The 18,283-nt window shown below is 51.3% G+C and overlaps 1 protein-coding gene across 1 annotated transcript in view; it reads right to left on the bottom strand.

Moving 5' to 3' along the window:
* The window catches only part of LOC144170769 (zwei Ig domain protein zig-8-like), a 327,868-nt gene that overhangs the window by 8,045 nt on the left and 301,540 nt on the right, over positions 1–18,283 (bottom strand). Inside the window, exons 3-4 of the mRNA XM_077700757.1 lie at positions 7,425–7,635; positions 3,729–4,025 (exon numbers count right to left, since the gene is read on the bottom strand). Of these exons, the coding sequence (XP_077556883.1) occupies positions 3,729–4,025; positions 7,425–7,635 (508 nt within the window). The remainder of the gene's footprint in view (positions 1–3,728; positions 4,026–7,424; positions 7,636–18,283) is intronic.

The following is an 18,283-nucleotide window of genomic DNA, read 5'->3' as shown; positions in this document are numbered from 1 at the left end:
AAAAACGGGAAGAGGAAACGGGAAAGCATAACGCGCAAAAGGAACTGCACCTCTAGAAAAAGCTCGAGCCCTATGGTCGATACTCGGAACTATGCAGTACGAACAAGTCGCAGCGCATTCCGTAACGCCTCGCAGCACCCCCGAGCGACGCAAAAATAAAAAAAAAAAGGAAGAAGAAAAGAAGAGAACATTTCGCTATTGCCTACCACGCCTGCACCAAACGTTCTAGTTTCAGTTCATATCGTTTCCTCGCTGTCTGTAAGAGCCGTTTAGACTGGCGAAATATCAGCAATTCAATGCGGGGAAATGTAGAGCGCCCAGAGAAAACACGCCGGGGAAACAGGAAAGGAAGGGGAAGAGCGTTGGGATTGGAGAGTGCAGCAGTGCGACGAAGCACTTGGAACCACACTCCAAGCACGTGGGAACACAGCCATGACGGGAAGCAATAACGCGTGCAGACGCGTGTGACTCGGCTTGGCTTAGCTCTCTGCTTCGGCGCAACATTTTCCATCCTGCGAGGCCTTAACAAGCTCTTTGCGAAAACAAGGGGGCGACCGTAAACTTGATACACTTAGCACATTTAGACGAGTCGCTCATGTAAACGCCGCGGACGTTAGAAAAATGGCACCTTCGCCCACAATTATGTGGCGTAAAAGTGAAGATGATGAAGTCGTCCCTTGCACTACAGGTTAGGGTTATTATTTTTTTGTGTGAGAAGCATATCGTCAAAAACTCGATCCGTCGGATTTGTTTTCTTATTTTTGGGGCGGGCTTTCTGGCGTCAATTTCTTCAAGCCGTTTTGAGCTTCCGCGAAACCGCATACCTCTGTTCACAGAAATTCTGCTTTAGCATACAGCATGAAACAAAGTGCATATAGGCAAGCCTTTTCCGAACTACGGAAACTGGGGCCATTGTTCACGCGCGTCAAAACTGCTGAGCGCTAAGATAGCCTTAGGCATAACGTAAGTACATAAACGAACATTACGGCGTTGTTTGAATTACACGTTTACGTCGGACTAGTTTTTACGAAACTAAATAGGAAACCCCGGTTACAAATGCCGTACGAAAAGCAGAACATAAGCAAAAATCAATAGAAACATTTCCTCGCGCTTGTCAAAGATGCGGGAAACACAACAAAAAAATGCAAAAAAGAAGTGGTTGCAAGTGCTATCGGATCAAGCGGTCCGCGCGGTTTCTGTTTTCTTTGGCAAAGCAAAAGAGGAAGATTCTGTCACAGGGCCGATGATGCCACGTCAAGTGAGAGAGCTTTCGTGAGTGGAGGTGGTGGATTTCCCGGGGACAGGGGCCACGGCAAAGCTGCCAGAAACTACGCTGCGTCGTTTTCTTTATTGTAGGTGTCGTCATGATCGTTCACGCAGGATCGATACTTTCGTATCATGCACACGTAGTGTACTCTTTATTTATTTATTTATTTATTTATTTATTTATTTATTTATTTATCTATTTATTTATTTATTTATTTATTCGTACTCCAAATTCCATGAAATTGCCGAGGGTAATTGGTTTCAATATAAGCCATATAAAAACCACAAATTGAGCGGAAATTATAAATACCCACTATGAGAGAGAGAGAGAGAGAGAGAGAGAGAGAGAGAGAGAGAGAGAGAGAGAGAGAGAGAGAGAGAGAGAGAGAGAGAGAGAGAGAGAGAGAGAGAGAGAGAGAGAGAGAGAGAGAGAGATTTAGTTATTCAACATAGTTTTGAAGCAAAGGAGGCGGAGCCTCTTCACCTCCCTCAGGCGGCGGCCAGAAGTCCTTGGTTTCCGACGGCATCTTGGGCCATTTCGACAGCCCGGATCTGTACGTACGGTTGGAGCCGCGCAGAATGGTGTCCCACTGCTCCCCTGTCTTGATTAATAACGAGCACCTAACGAATGCTTTTGTAGCGTGAGCTACACTGGCCGAGGTTGAGCAGTTTCGCGTGGCTCCTGGAGAGCCGTGCTGCGCATGCGCGAGGAGCAGGGACATATGGCGCGCCGGAGCAGCCGCCGCCGCGACTGGATTGGATTGGATTGGAAGGTGTTTTAGCAGCAGTAATCATGATAATCAGATAATCCTAGAGAACCAGAAAACCTAAGAATAAGCAGCTGAACCATAGCTCACGCTACGTGTATCCTGGCATAGCCGAGCTAAGCCATTGCTAATTTTTTTTTTTTTTCTGGGGACATTCCCAAATAGTATGGCATCGGTCTGCCCTGCCCGTATATAGCTTACGTTCGCTCGTGTAGAGCTTGGGGTAACAGTGACTGCACATGACTGGTTTGGGGAGAGAGAGAGGGAGAACCTTAATTAGAAAAGGATGACCACTGGTCACGATGGATGACGGGAATGCGGAGGAAGGGCAAGAGAAAATAACCAAGGATTGGGGAATGTATTTGTCTCTAAGAGGCGCCATGCTACAGACTACCATTTCTTGAGAGTACCGTAAGCGGGGGATATTTAACCTGTTCCAGACTGTAATTATTAAATACGTCCCTGTACGAGACCGCACGGTCCCTCCCCATCCCAGGCCCTGAGAAGTGCTCAGACGTTTCCTCGACGTGATAGGCTCGGTTAGCCAAACCTCAAGCCGCGTTGTGAGCGTTCTCGTTACCGTAACGAAAAGAGTCTGTCGGCTTCCGTACGATTTGGACCTTTCTCTGGTTTTTGAAACCGACTAGAATTTTCAGTGCCTCGGGCGAGATCCGTCCCTTTGTAAGATTCTGGAATGCTGTGTTTGAGTCTCTGACACTAAATTTAGCTTACTGGAAGCCGTCGCCAAGTAACTCACGGTCAGTTCACCTATTGCCACGACGCAATAGCTTAAAAGGGAACTAAACACGGGTTTTACCGGGGGGAACCTGTGCCTGCTGGACTAGGCTGCGGTATAACATTTTGCCTGCCACAAAAGCGCGCTCTAAAGAAGAACGCTTATTGTTGTTTTCTTCGCGTCTCAGCGTTGATCATTGCGCCTGCGGCCTTGAAGACGGTGATGAGGATGATGAAGGCTTACACAAGAATGGCGCATGACCACTATGGATGACTGCGGCTGCCGACAGGGAAGTTCCACAACAGCGTTGTCGTGCTCCGTTAGTGATTCCACACGCGACCGCACTACTGCTTGCATACAGGGTGCAATGGTATTTTACTGCAGAAGTTGCTTCGCGTTGTACATTTTGACACGCAGTCAATGAACAACGAGCTCGATGTCCCCCGACCACCGTTCTCTATCATCCTACGTGCGTGCGTCATATTCCCTCATTTTGGTTCCATCTTTCTATTGCAAAAAGAAAGCTCTGAAACCTGTACTTTCAGCCTTATCGCAGAAGGTTATCTGTGAAAATAGACGCTGCGCATTTTCGATCGCCAAGGATACAGGAGCCGTACAACCGGCGCGGTGGACCTGATTATTTACAAATAATAAATGGTGGTAAGATAAAATTAGCCCCACATTTGATGTCCCTGACGCCAACTATGAGCTAAAAGCCGTTCAGAGCAGCACTGACTGTCTGCTAATCGAGTCTGAAGCATCGCGAAGGGCAGTCCTTTGTTGCTCGGCCAAGCTACTTCCACGTTTCTTTCGACGATTTATTGCATAGAGCCTTTTTCCATACACTTCACCTGGGATGACTTTCCGAGTAAAGCAAAGCCACCTTGGGTGTGCGGATCTCCGCGCGTCCGTATATCAGCCATATCGCTGTCCCCCGGAAAGGTAAAGAGGGGACTCACCATTGACGACGTGCACGCTGATGGAGACGGGCTCGGCGTTGGCCGGGTCGCAGGTGTAGTTTCCCGAGTCGAGCGAGACGGCCTTCCGGATGTACAGTCGGCTGACGGTCTTCTCGGGCCCGCCCTTGTGCAGCGTGATCTCGCCCTTGGCCGACACGTAGTTGATCATTCGGTCGTTGTGGTACCAGAAGACGAAGTGCGGAGGCTCCGGGCTGCGGCTTATCTCGCACGTCAGGTTGATCGAGCTGCCCGTGCGGATGAACAGGTCCGGGCCACCCTCGATGACGGCCTTGGCCACTGCGGTTGGCGGGGGACGGAAAGCGCAGGCATTGGGAACGCTGATCCTCCTTCCGAGCCCGCCCGCCCGCCCGCCCCCTCACTCACTCACTCACTCACTCACTCACTCACTCACTCACTCACTCACTCACTCACTCACTCACTCACTCACTCACTCACTCACTCACTCACTCACTCACTCACTCACTCACTCACTCACTCACTGATTTGGGGAAAGGCCCACCTTTAATCTTCATAACAGCATAGGTGGGGATAATTGGGCGGACAGAATTTTGAAAAACTAAGAAGAAGAATAAACAATTAACAAGAATGATATGGCAAAATAAAAAATAAGCATTTTACCTCCCTCGAAAACCAAAGAATACACAAAAGAAGTCCGCAAAAGAACTTCGGAAATACGACTAAAAATAGCGTAGACTGACCAACTCCACTATATGCCTTACATCTTCGAAAAAATAAAATATAATTAGCGAAATAAAGGCACTCTATCGCTATCATAGCGAAAATGTACATCATTGGCGACAATAAACAAACGATACCATAGAAGGAATAAAATAATACAACGCCTTTCGCGACTCACACCCATATTTGGCATTAAAGATCTCACACTCTATAGGCAAGCGGCATTAGAATGCTACACATTAGTAGACACTTCTCGGAATTTTTCCACGTGTTTTTTTTTTTTTGCGCGGCTCTTACTACACCAACTTACCACCCTTGTGTACTTTTTATCTAAGCTACGATGTGCGGCTTGCTTCAGGCAAACATTTTAATGGGCGTTCCACCATTCCCCTGGTCATTGTCATCTTTGTCTCACAACCAGCTCCCGAGTAAAGCGACAGCACATTTCAGAGTGGTATTTCGTAGGAAACATTCGGGAAGTGAGTGAGTGGAATAAGATGGTGCTACCCCTTCAGAGGTGCGGAGTCACCATCCCTCTAGATGATGAGGGACAGGGATGTGCACACCTGTCAATCAAGTATCACAATCATGCTATCTCCAGGTGTAGCTTTCCCCGGCGTATGTTTTGCTAGTAAAACAGCAAAACTATACATTTTTTCCGATGTCCCCCAAAAATGAATGAGCTCAGTCCAGGTCGTATACTCAAACTGACAGCGTTTTGTAAAACAAGAAAGAGTGTTCGTTAACGAGTGCACATGGACACACCAGTCCTGCCACTAAATTCAATGTTCGTACCAACTTTCTTGAAAGAGAAGTTAATTCCTTGTTTCGTGTCAAGCATTCTTTTACGCTTTCCGGAGAAGGATCAAGAAACTACCTTCGTGGACGTAAGTGGACCGTCGCCTTAAGCGCAGTGATTAGATAACTGGACGAGTTGAGCAATAATAGCTTTCGGTTAAAACGAGGTTGACCTAAATAACGCCGAAACATCGAGCCCGCGCATTCTCCCACCCACGCACGGCACGGGTCAAGCACACCGCAGCATCTCGAGTAACGGGCGTGTTCCTTAGTAGTTGCGAGGATTCGTTGCCGGGCCACCGACGCGGAACAGACCCTTATTGGGGGGCATTAACACGCACGCACTCTTGTGATCACCGCGCGGGACCTGGCGCCTGCGCTAACGACAACATTCCTCAGCGGCCGCCCCCTTCTCCCCGACATTGACAAGGACGCGCGGGGAAAAGGATATCAAGAAACAGCGGCCAGAGTCGGCCGAGGAAGCACCGCCTCGGGACAAAGGGGGTTATCCGTGTGGGGCAATATTGCTAATGAACCAACCGGGCCCCTGTTTTCATTGGACCTCGGTAGCGCAGGTTCCGTTTGTTGCTCCGAGAATCGCTCGCCAGCTGCGCTTCCTTCTTCTTCCCTTTGCGCCCTTCCTTTTTTTTTTCCTTCCGCTTCCCCCGGCGCTTGTTCCGTGTTTATTCGCCGGGCTCGTCGCGCCCAGCCGGCGAACACCCCCGGGCGGCTCACGGGGGCACCCGTTTAATGGCAGCGGCCACGGCGTCGATTGGGCCTCTGCAGTAACTAGCGCCGCGCGGCTTGAGTCCGGCAAGGCGCGCGTTGCAGGTGTCTATGTATCCGCGACGGCGACGCTCGCTCAAAGTTGTAACAAGGCCGGCGGAGAGGACGCTTCACGCTAATAGCTTGAATAAGAGCGGAGGTCTGGTCTAGTGGGAACAACTTCATGTTCCCACTGCGTAATAAAGGGACGCTACAAAACGAGTGATGAAAAAGACATTGGCATTAGTCGTTTTGTTCCCACCCTTTTTTACACTGTGACAAGATGAACTCATCCCCGCTCCACTGTACATCAAAAGTTAGGCACTTTGTGAACAATGCTACAGGCTTCCATGCCAAAACTTCTCTTTGAATATGCATGCACTGCTGTTCATTTTCATATTTCGGCAATATGTGCAATTGCGTCGCATGAGATAAAACGTCGATGTTGTTAACTGTTACACAAGATGCGAGGAACCTAATGGATGACTGAGGAGTCTAAAAATTCGGGCTGGACACTTTCATTGCTTTTGGGGCATCATACCCGCAATTCGAACGTTAAAGTTTTCCAAGCAGAATTTATTTATTCTTGTTATATCTAATTTATTGTCCTGAAATCTTTCGGAGATTGAAATTCACTATCTATGTTATGACATCAGTCTTGCTGAAAGGCTGGTGTCATAGACATTTTATCACGTTCGATTTGCTAAAGCCGTATGTATGTATGTATGTATGTATGTATGTATGTATGTATGTATGTATGTATGTATGTATGTATGTATGTATGTATGTATGTATGTATGTATGTATGTATGTATGTATGTATGTATGTATGTATGTATGTATGTATGTTTAGTCATAGACAAACGAAACGCGAACACGAAGGTATGAACCGGAACACAGATATAGCGCGATTTCTTCCTATGCAAGTCGAAATGACGCGCGGCTTAGTTACAAAAACAAAGTTGGCAAATGTGGCTTTCAAAATAAACCGGCAGGGTGCCGCTGTATAACGGCGCCCTGTGGTATTGAAAAATACTGTTCGTGGAGGTCCAACGTTAGACCTCAACAAACAGTATTTTTCAAATTTGCGTGTTCTGGTTCATAATTTCTTGTTCGCTTTTGATTTGCCCATGACTGTACATATTACTGTGAAACCTTTGGTCGCTAAACTCAACAGGTGGAGCTTAGCTACGGTAGCAGAAGCAACTTCAGGTTTGTGACGCGGAGGTAGGGCACAGCGCTGGGCCATGTGGCGGGATAATGTATACATTACGTCGTAAGGCGAATATCAGATGGCTTAGAAGTGCAGTCGCATAATACATAGAAGCCTTTTTTTTTAAAACTGCTATGGAGTAAGCCGCGAGAACAATCCGTCAGCCCGAAGTACGAGACAAAAGACGCCCCCTCCCCGAGAGAGGGCGTGGCGCACACTACCTAGGACGGTGAGGTTGACGAAGTAGCTGATCTTGGGGTCCGAGGAGACCTGGCACTCGTACAGCCCCTGGTCCGAGAGCTGCACGTAGCGGATCTGCAGCGCCCAGTCCGAGGAGCGCTCCAGGTGCACCGCCTGGAAGCGGTCGTCGGCCGTGTACGTGTCCAGGCCCACCGTGAGCACGTTGTAGTCGCGCCGACGGATCCACAGGACCTGCACGCACCGCGGAAAGGCAGGCCGTTGCAGACGACGCTCAGACTGACACGTACAAAGCAGACGGCAATGCTGGCGCTGCATTTCACGTAACTCACACAGGTGATCGACTGTCGCTTCAATTCTCGATGAAAGCGATGTCAACTGAAATTTTGGAGGGCTATGCGTCGTTATCAGAAAGCTGTTTCCGAGGGTCATTGATAAGTTTTCTTCACACAGACAACATGACAGGGAATTTGCTCAAAGCCTTTTAAGAAAGAAGAGAACTAAAATTACATTTATTTATTTCCTTTTCGCGTTGTTTTATTGCAGGGATCTGACTGTGAAAAGCTTCCGGAGTAACTGCTGCGGGGCGGCCTCTGCGCAGTGATGTAGGCGCTCCCTTCACCTGGCGATGTACCGTTTTTTCACGGCGTCTTAAAACCCGCATAAAAGGCAACAAGGGCCAACCAGGGGATAAAAAGCAGTCTGACAGATTGCCAGTCATTAGGGCGTTAATGTGATGCACTTGGCTTTTAGCTGTAGTCGGATGCTGAAAAGCTAAGTAAAGAAGCTTGCAGAACAAAAGAACTGCGTCACTGGCGTTAACTACAAGATTTCCCTCACCAACCAGCACGCATGTAGCTGCCAGATTAGCCGACATGTGGACGCTATGTTACACGAAAGCACTTTTTCTGTGCTTAAAAGCCAAAGCCCCTTAGTCTAACAACAAAGATGGTTGAAACGCGAAGATTTCTTCCGCCGCAAACAGAGTCGAATCAAAGTCCAGGTTCTTGATGGATTCGTTCGTTCTCGTATGAGTTTGGAATTTGATGACGGTGATGCTGGTGAAGTGGTTGGCACGTACCCACTCGGGGGGATTGGCCAGGATGAATGTTGACTGTGCAGCCGCGCTTGATGTGCCTCTGTGGAAACCCATTGTGTAAATTGGCTGTCCCGCAGTGCGTTTTTGGGCGTAACCGTCTGGATTTTAGACTTTGACTTTTGGCCTCTGAAGACATTGGCTTTTGATTAAAGGAAGCTTCACCTGTCAACCATCTTTCACTTAACCCGCGATCACCATCATTGCCAGAGCAAGTTGGCTTTCCTGCAGGGTGTTTGCTGGTATTGTCGCCATAAGTGAGGCAAAAAAAGAACCCTCTTTTATAGGAATCGTTAAAACACGAAAGTGAAAGTTGTCTACGCAGGAGCAGTTGAATATTAAAGGAACCTCCTTTATGTGCGAAGGGTTCGCGAGCCTCACCCCACCAGACGAAGTGACGCCGACACGCGGGAAACAAAAAAACCGGTTTATTCCGGGACAACAGAACCAAAAATGACATGCACCGAAACAGCAGCCTGAAACAGAACGGTAATGGGAACAACGCCTCCGCGGAGGGTGCCTCAATTGACGCGCGTCCCCCGTACACGAAGGCGCTGGCATCGAGGCGCCAACTGTCGGCGCTCATTAGCGTCATGATGCGCTACTTCGCTTCGCCTCTCATAGACGGCAGCACCATCTGAATGTGTCATACTGCCGTCTCTGCTCATAGCGTAGTCGGTAGAGCGCAACATTCCTCCTGTTGCGGTGGGAGTGCACGAGAAGGCATGAGCTCGAATCCGGGTTCCGCAACGTCAATGACACTTTTTCAGGTGACGTCACTTCCGTGAAGGATATGACGAGGGTGAGATCTTGTTGTACCCTTGCATAAAACACTTTCGTGTTAAAAAAGCTACACTTTCAAATAGGTGTATAGCCCGGTGAGAGAGAGAGTAAATGTTTATTGAAAAAGGAGAAGAGGTCGGCCTGAGAAATTGATCTTGGGCCTGCTACTTCCCTCTGGGGGAGGGTACTGGGGACAGAAAGAGAAAGGAATGAATATGTAAGGTATGGGGAATGACAATGAAAGCGACAAATGAACTATGTACAAGCAGTAAACCAATAAACGTCTCACGTACAACGGGGCGCTGAATCAGATGACTACAGTTCACTTTTAGGCACATGACTATCATCCATGAAAAAAAAAAAAAAAGAAACTGCTGAGACATTATTTCGCTGTCTGTTCGGTGGTAAGTATTCAGATAACGCGGATGGAAGTACACACTGCAGCTTCGCTTAATTTGAAATAAGCAGCCTTTGGTAACTGACGCGACTTTATTACAGTCCCGGAAGATGGGCTTTAATTGCAAAGGGATAATAAATGTTGAGAAAGCTTTCAAATTTTATGCTAAGCGACCTGTCGAGCAGAAACGTTTGAACCCAGGCTCGTTGATAACACATTATTACAGTACAATAGGATTGCTTCAAGCTTCGGTGGTTGGGAAAAAATATAGACTTTTTTGAAGATTTTTGATTTTCGGCTGCTTTTGCTATCAAGGTGACGCTTAGTTCATCCAGTACTTTTTGGGAAGGTTGCTTGCTTTTTTGAATAGCTTAAGCAACCCCATTGTCATTGTAACCCTATATTTAACAGTAAAGTCCTTGTTAATAGTAAGGGTGATGATGATGATGACATAGTCCGTCAACCATTCCTTTAATTTAGAGCAGAATTTTGGTAGGTACCTTGCACAGATAAACGGCCCCTAGTTTGTACACAAAGCAAAACATTTTTGGGCAGCGAAGTTACTCCAGCCGGATAACTGTATCATCCCTGAAGCTTCCGTGCTCATACATTTCTCCGTTTCTCTGCCACCAAAAGTAAGTCGAGATAAAACCCATTCGGTAATTTTTCTCGTAGCAGGACATCTGGTGACGTTTGCTGCGAGGTTCAATGACAGCCATTAAGAAAGATTGGAGAGGTGACTGATAAGGAGCGACATTTTCGTTTTCGCAAACACGGAAAGTCAGCATCCAATCACGCCCAGAAATAACTAAGCAGTGGCTATTGTAGGTCGGCCTCGGCGGCTACAACTGACAACAAGGAAAAACCTCGCTGAACGAAAATCCCAAATTACTCTTCTTCAAGTAACAAATAAAAAGTGGCGCGACTCGACTGGCGCCAACTTATAACGGTTCGATCAGCGGAAGAAAAACTCGCCCCCATTTCTCCGGGGAATCTTCAGCGAGTTAAAAGTCGGAAAACGGTGGTCCTTTATGCGCCCTGGCTGGAACTGCTTCAGTAGCTAGTGAATGCATAATAAGGTGCATTCGAGCGAGTTGCCGGGGCAACGGCGCCTCTTTTTTGTCTTTGCTGGCCGGAGACAAAGGCGCTCAGACGCCTTATAACCCGACCTCGGAAACCGGATAGGAAAGTTGGGAGCACATGAGGCACTTCATCGCCTTTTTTTAGGCTCGTGCGCGTTTGCGCGTGCCTGTGTCTCCGGAATCTTAGAGGGACATTAGCATTGGTGTTCCGAGCGACCGGCGCGTCTCCAGCGGAAAGGATGATAAGCGACACAGCCAAATTGCCCGAATAAGTTATGCCCGCCGTGGCAATTGTTTCGGGACCTAAACGCTGCAACACGCTCGGAAAGGTTATAGGGAGCACCGAGTGACGGGGTCCAAGCTCTCGAGCTATTTGCAAGGTGTTCGGGTAGATACCGTACGAGACGAAGCAACAATACATAATATGAGTAGACAGATTCGTCGCAGGCGTTAATTGAGTTAACGGAAGTGAAACTTGCTGCGCATAGTCATTGTCCTAACACGCTGTGAATTATCGCCAATGAAGCGCGGCAGCCGGAGCTCAACATTATGAGGCCATGCTTTTGTAGCCTAAACAAAAAAAATCTTCTTGGCTACCACGTAATGCATTTGGGTACGGTTATGGCGGAAGTTTATATGAATGTTTCGTGTAAAAATGGGAGCCGTAACAAACGATTACACATAATTCCCTATGAACTGCATCATACTCTCAAAAAATGGCTAGCAATTACTACAATCTCTAATACGAAATTTGTGCGCAGCGTGAACTGCAGTATTCTCGATCACGGAGCATATTTAAATCGTGTTTGAACCTGCCGCACAAATTTCACGTGGTTCCGATGAGCCACGCAAGCGCCGCCGTCGACGAGCGTCTCGGGCGGGATCAGCATATTTCACTCCCCCTCACTTTTTCGCCACACTTTCCTACGCCATTTTCTTTCTGTCTTCGCTCGCTCGGTTACGTCGCCCCTGCCGCTGCCAAACCAGAGTAGCGGCCGCGAAAGTGCTGCGCCCAAAAATTTCACGTTTCCTTCTTTCGTTAACTCTTAAATCTGACACAAATACTACACATAACTTCTCAGCTGACTTAGCTCTCGCGTAATAACATATCAGATTTATGGCAAAGAACCCTCTTTCTCTTTTTAATTACGTCGAAAGTTTAGCTTAAATAGAGATCAGATTTGTTCCTCTGCCCTGAAGAGTTAAGCAAATGAAATCGCTAAGACCAAGTGCGCGTTCATATGCAGTGTGATAGAATGAGTACGAGCTTCAAGTACGACTGCGAGGGAACATTCGGAGCCGAAAATCTATCATACGTTGACTGCCAATGATCCAATTCTGCATGCTACTAGGATACATACAGAACTACTGTTGCACCTTACTTTCAAACTGAATGGTGGGAAATGTTGCCAGACGTAAACCTTCTTCTGTTTCACCACACCACTGTTCTAGTCTAGACCTACGGATGTTAGATCTTACGGGTTAACGTAAACAAAATAGAGAGTTTTAGAATAACGTACGCAGCCGTACGCAAACACTTAGCGAACGCTATTTTTTGCGTCCTTCGCACTGCGCTTGCGCCGTACGCTAAGCCGCTTCTGCGTTTAGCGGACGGAAGAATAGCGGACGCTATTTCAGCAAAACAGCGTGCGTACGTGAGGCCGCTTGTGTTTCCAACATAGAGGCAAGTAACGCGACAACCATCCACGGTTCCGGAATCCTGTAGCAGTAATTTTCTTCCGATGGACCAAGTTCTTGGTCCTGTCTTTTTAAATACGCCGAGTGGTTAGTCCGTCGGCTTCTCGCAGCTCTGTATCATCGTGAGCTATGCAGCCAAGCAAGCAACTGAAGCTGTGTGTGTTGTGGACGCGTAGGCTCCGCCATGAAATGCAACGTTGTGCTTCTGCGGTTGGACAGTATTTGCCATGCTCTGGATTATCTTTTTCGTGTGACGTACGACTCAACATCGCATCGTGTATGTGCAGTGTGCGTGGCTAAAAGCCTTCTTGGCTTGCGCGCCAGAGTTAAGCGACTTGCTGTTCGTCCACGCAAACCACGCGCGAGGTGAGTGCCGAATTTAGGACGGGCAGGAGGAGGCAACCGATCGCCTGTCAATCGCGGTTCAGATTTGCAACGCCACGGCCGGACTGGAGGAGCGCCGAGCGCGCACTTTCATAAGGCCTGCGCACCCAAGAAGGAAACGATACAGCATATTCTTGGCAGTGTGAGAGCGCTTCGAACCAACCCTCTACCCTTCCAACCCTCCTTTCTGTTAGTCGACGCATCGCCTCTGTCCGAGTGAGCCGACGACGCTTGCCGCGTGTATTTTGGATCTGCCGCGGAACATCACCGCTGCCAATGAGTACCTTGGCTGCTATACCTCACAAAAAAAAATGGTTGTGCGCTTCAGTTACATGATTTTTAGCTGTATTCTTTTGACAGTGCGCTTCGCTGCCGGCAGTCCGCTCAGCCCGACAGGGGCGTGAATAGCAGAATCACTTTTGGCTAAGCAATAACCGTATCTCCCTCGACGGGAAATCATGAATTCGCGTCACTGGTCGTGCCCTGTTCGTGTGCAGACCAAGACATAATCCGAAATGAAAAATAAGAATTGATATTTCAGTCACGGAAAGTGCCGTGTTTATTGCCTTTCTCACCATTTTCATATAATACAGTCGCTGATAAGATATGAAGACCTTGCATATTTTTCGTCATGTACCCCACGTTAAAATGGTTCTTTCAAATGTTTGATTCTGCGCTTCCGGATGATAATGTTAAGCTGTTTAACCCAAGGAATCGCCTATTTTAAGGACGCGAATGTAAATTAATGCGGACAGGTATCACCTGTAGCCACGGCAGGGCTAGGGCAGCGGCAAATGCGCGCGCGCCGCTCCTCTACACCGCCCGTACTGGCGGTGTAGAGGAGCGGTCAACTGGCAACGGTTGGGCGGCAGCGCCGCGAAGGAGCGGCGCGCAGGCAGTATGAAAGCGCGCGCCTGCCGCTCATCCAGCCCAGCCGTGGCAACGCAAGTTGTGAATTTGTGTTCTTTCAAAACGCATCTCTGGATTTTTTTGAAGTTTAATAAAATGTATGCGTCAAACACGGACATTCGGTTCAGCGCGTCTTGTGTGATTGTACGAAAGAAGTGCCACGGGGCTTCGACGCTTTATTTATGGAACAGACTCAGGTAAGAGAATATTCATGTCGCGTTATGGCCATGTTGCATTCAATACTAACGGGAAAGAATTTATTTACACTTGTTATGATAGTCGTAAAATGTCCAAGCACTCTGGAACTCCGCTGGCAGATCAGCCGGCGAGTGATTTAGCAAAACATTCCACAGATGGCGCCGTAAGGATTAGCGTGTCGCTTCGCAAAACCGGTGAGACGCTCTACTAAAACTCCTCTCGCGCTGTTTACGTAGCGTGACGCAAAAATTTAGCGTTTACCGTACGCAAATGCAGCAAACGCTGTACTAAAACTCCCTGATAAATGGAAACGCATGACAGCGAAATTCAGCGTTGCACCCGCTACCAAGAAAAAAAGGAGAGAAAACCGGAAATAAATAGGTCATGTGTTACCTTGAAATGAAGGAACGCGCTACGAGCATGCATTACCTCAAAATAAAAGTCAGTTTCCTACCATTCCAGGACAGAAAACAGGTGAAGAAAATTCCCCGCATTTCCCCGAGGGGAAGAATGTGAAAGTGCGAATGCACGAGTTGAATTTGCGCGGTTCAGTAATGTTCGCGAAAGAGAGATCACACACACACACACACACAACTACAAAGAAAGAAAGATGCATTTATTTACAGACACCTATTTGTGTTGTCGTTGTACTTGATTGCTAGAGCGGATCTCAGCTTTGAAATTTCGTGTCAGTACTCCTTTAAGCGGGTGCATTAGCCCTTCTCACGCCCGATTCTTGGCCAATCCCCCACGTGGGTATGTGCCATGTCAGCGGCCAGGCAGCGCGCGCCCATCTCCCCCCGTTGCCAAGGAAGACGAGGAGATTCCTGGCCAATCCCCCACGTGGGTATGTGCCATGTCAGCGGCCAGGCAGCGCGCGCCCATCTCCCCCCGTTGCCAAGGAAGACGAGGAGATTCCTGGCCAATCCCCCACGTGGGTATGCGCCATGTCAGCGGCCAGGCAGCGCGCGCCCATCTCCCCCCGTTGCCAAGGAAGACGAGGAGATTCTTGGCCAATCCCCCACGTGGGTATGTGCCATGTCAGCGGCCAGGCAGCGCGCGCCCATCTCCCCCCGTTGCCAAGGAAGACGAGGAGATTCTTGGCATATCCCCCACGTGGGTATGTGCCATGTCAGCGGCCAGGCAGCGCGCGCCCATCTCCCCCCGTTGCCAAGGAAGACGAGGAGATTCTTGGCCAATCCCCCACGTGGGTATGTGCCATGTCAGCGGCCAGGCAGCGCGCGCCCATCTCCCCCCGTTGCCAAGGAAGACGAGGAGATTCCTGGCCAATCCCCCACGTGGGTATGTGCCATGTCAGCGGCCAGGCAGCGCGCGCCCATCTCCCCCCGTTGCCAAGGAAGACGAGGAGATTCCTGGCCAATCCCCCACGTGGGTATGCGCCATGTCAGCGGCCAGGCAGCGCGCGCCCATCTCCCCCCGTTGCCAAGGAAGACGAGGAGATTCTTGGCCAATCCCCCACGTGGGTATGTGCCATGTCAGCGGCCAGGCAGCGCGCGCCCATCTCCCCCCGTTGCCAAGGAAGACGAGGAGATTCTTGGCCAATCCCCCACGTGGGTATGTGCCATGTCAGCGGCCAGGCAGCGCGCGCCCATCTCCCCCCGTGGCCAAGGAAGACGAGGAGATTCTTGGCCAATCCCCCACGTGGGTATGTGCCATGTCAGCGGCCAGGCAGCGCGCGCCCATCTCCCCCCGTTGCCAAGGAAGACGAGGAGATTCTTGGCCAATCCCCCACGTGGGTATGTGCCATGTCAGCGGCCAGGCAGCGCGCGCCCATCTCCCCCCGTTGCCAAGGAAGACGAGGAGATTCCTGGCCAATCCCCCACGTGGGTATGTGCCATGTCAGCGGCCAGGCAGCGCGCGCCCATCTCCCCCCGTTGCCAAGGAAGACGAGGAGATTCTTGGCCAATCCCCCACGTGGGTATGTGCCATGTCAGCGGCCAGGCAGCGCGCGCCCATCTCCCCCCGTTGCCAAGGATGACGAGGAGATTCCTGGCCAATCCCCCACGTGGGTATGCGCCATGTCAGCGGCCAGGCAGCGCGCGCCCATCTCCCCCCGTTGCCAAGGAAGACGAGGAGATTCTTGGCCAATCCCCCACGTGGGTATGTGCCATGTCAGCGGCCAGGCAGCGCGCGCCCATCTCCCCCCGTTGCCAAGGAAGACGAGGAGATTCTTGGCCAATCCCCCACGTGGGTATGTGCCATGTCAGCGGCCAGGCAGCGCGCGCCCATCTCCCCCCGTTGCCAAGGAAGACGAGGAGATTCCTGGCCAATCCCCCACGTGGGTATGTGCCATGTCAGCGGCCAGGCAGCGCGCGCCCATCTCCCCCCGTTGCCAAGGAAGACGAGGAGATTCCTGGCCAATCCCCCACGTGGGTATGCGCCATGTCAGCGGCCAGGCAGCGCGCGCCCATCTCCCCCCGTTGCCAAGGAAGACGAGGAGATTCTTGGCCAATCCCCCACGTGGGTATGTGCCATGTCAGCGGCCAGGCAGCGCGCGCCCATCTCCCCCCGTTGCCAAGGAAGACGAGGAGATTCTTGGCCAATCCCCCACGTGGGTATGTGCCATGTCAGCGGCCAGGCAGCGCGCGCCCATCTCCCCCCGTTGCCAAGGAAGACGAGGAGATTCTTGGCCAATCCCCCACGTGGGTATGTGCCATGTCAGCGGCCAGGCAGCGCGCGCCCATCTCCCCCCGTTGCCAAGGAAGACGAGGAGATTCTTGGCCAATCCCCCACGTGGGTATGTGCCATGTCAGCGGCCAGGCAGCGCGCGCCCATCTCCCCCCGTTGCCAAGGAAGACGAGGAGATTCCTGGCCAATCCCCCACGTGGGTATGCGCCATGTCAGCGGCCAGGCAGCGCGCGCCCATCTCCCCCCGTTGCCAAGGAAGACGAGGAGATTCTTGGCCAATCCCCCACGTGGGTATGTGCCATGTCAGCGGCCAGGCAGCGCGCGCCCATCTCCCCCCGTTGCCAAGGAAGACGAGGAGATTCCTGGCCAATCCCCCACGTGGGTATGCGCCATGTCAGCGGCCAGGCAGCGCGCGCCCATCTCCCCCCGTTGCCAAGGAAGACGAGGAGATTCTTGGCCAATCCCCCACGTGGGTATGTGCCATGTCAGCGGCCAGGCAGCGCGCGCCCATCTCCCCCCGTTGCCAAGGAAGACGAGGAGATTCTTGGCCAATCCCCCACGTGGGTATGTGCCATGTCAGCGGCCAGGCAGCGCGCGCCCATCTCCCCCCGTTGCCAAGGAAGACGAGGAGATTCTTGGCCAATCCCCCACGTGGGTATGTGCCATGTCAGCGGCCAGGCAGCGCGCGCCCATCTCCCCCCGTTGCCAAGGAAGACGAGGAGATTCTTGGCCAATCCCCCACGTGGGTATGTGCCATGTCAGCGGCCAGGCAGCGCGCGCCCATCTCCCCCCGTTGCCAAGGAAGACGAGGAGATTCCTGGCCAATCCCCCACGTGGGTATGTGCCATGTCAGCGGCCAGGCAGCGCGCGCCCATCTCCCCCCGTTGCCAAGGAAGACGAGGAGATTCCTGGCCAATCCCCCACGTGGGTATGCGCCATGTCAGCGGCCAGGCAGCGCGCGCCCATCTCCCCCCGTTGCCAAGGAAGACGAGGAGATTCCTGGCCAATCCCCCACGTGGGTATGTGCCATGTCAGCGGCCAGGCAGCGCGCGCCCATCTCCCCCCGTTGCCAAGGAAGACGAGGAGATTCTTGGCCAATCCCCCACGTGGGTATGTGCCATGTCAGCGGCCAGGCAGCGCGCGCCCATCTCCCCCCGTTGCCAAGGAAGACGAGGAGATTCTTGGCCAATCCCCCACGTGGGTATGTGCCATGTCAGCGGCCAGGCAGCGCGCGCCCATCTCCCCCCGTTGCCAAGGAAGACGAGGAGATTCCTGGCCAATCCCCCACGTGGGTATGTGCCATGTCAGCGGCCAGGCAGCGCGCGCCCATCTCCCCCCGTTGCCAAGGAAGACGAGGAGATTCCTGGCCAATCCCCCACGTGGGTATGCGCCATGTCAGCGGCCAGGCAGCGCGCGCCCATCTCCCCCCGTTGCCAAGGAAGACGAGGAGATTCCTGGCCAATCCCCCACGTGGGTATGTGCCATGTCAGCGGCCAGGCAGCGCGCGCCCATCTCCCCCCGTTGCCAAGGAAGACGAGGAGATTCCTGGCCAATCCCCCACGTGGGTATGCGCCATGTCAGCGGCCAGACTGTGCGCGCGCTTATCTCCACGTGCGCGGACATCGCCGGTGGACGCAGGTTCAGGGTCGCTTAAGAAGTGCATTGCACTTAAAAAGCAGGAATATT

The sequence above is a fragment of the Haemaphysalis longicornis genome, unplaced genomic scaffold (assembly GCF_048455015.1).
Source record: "Haemaphysalis longicornis isolate Haplotype H1 unplaced genomic scaffold, Haemaphysalis longicornis Haplotype H1 scaffold_2, whole genome shotgun sequence".
Classification (NCBI taxonomy): Eukaryota; Metazoa; Arthropoda; class Arachnida; order Ixodida; family Ixodidae; genus Haemaphysalis; species Haemaphysalis longicornis.
The sequence above is the reverse complement of the archived record's forward strand: the minus strand, read 5'-3'. Positions and strand labels throughout refer to the sequence as shown.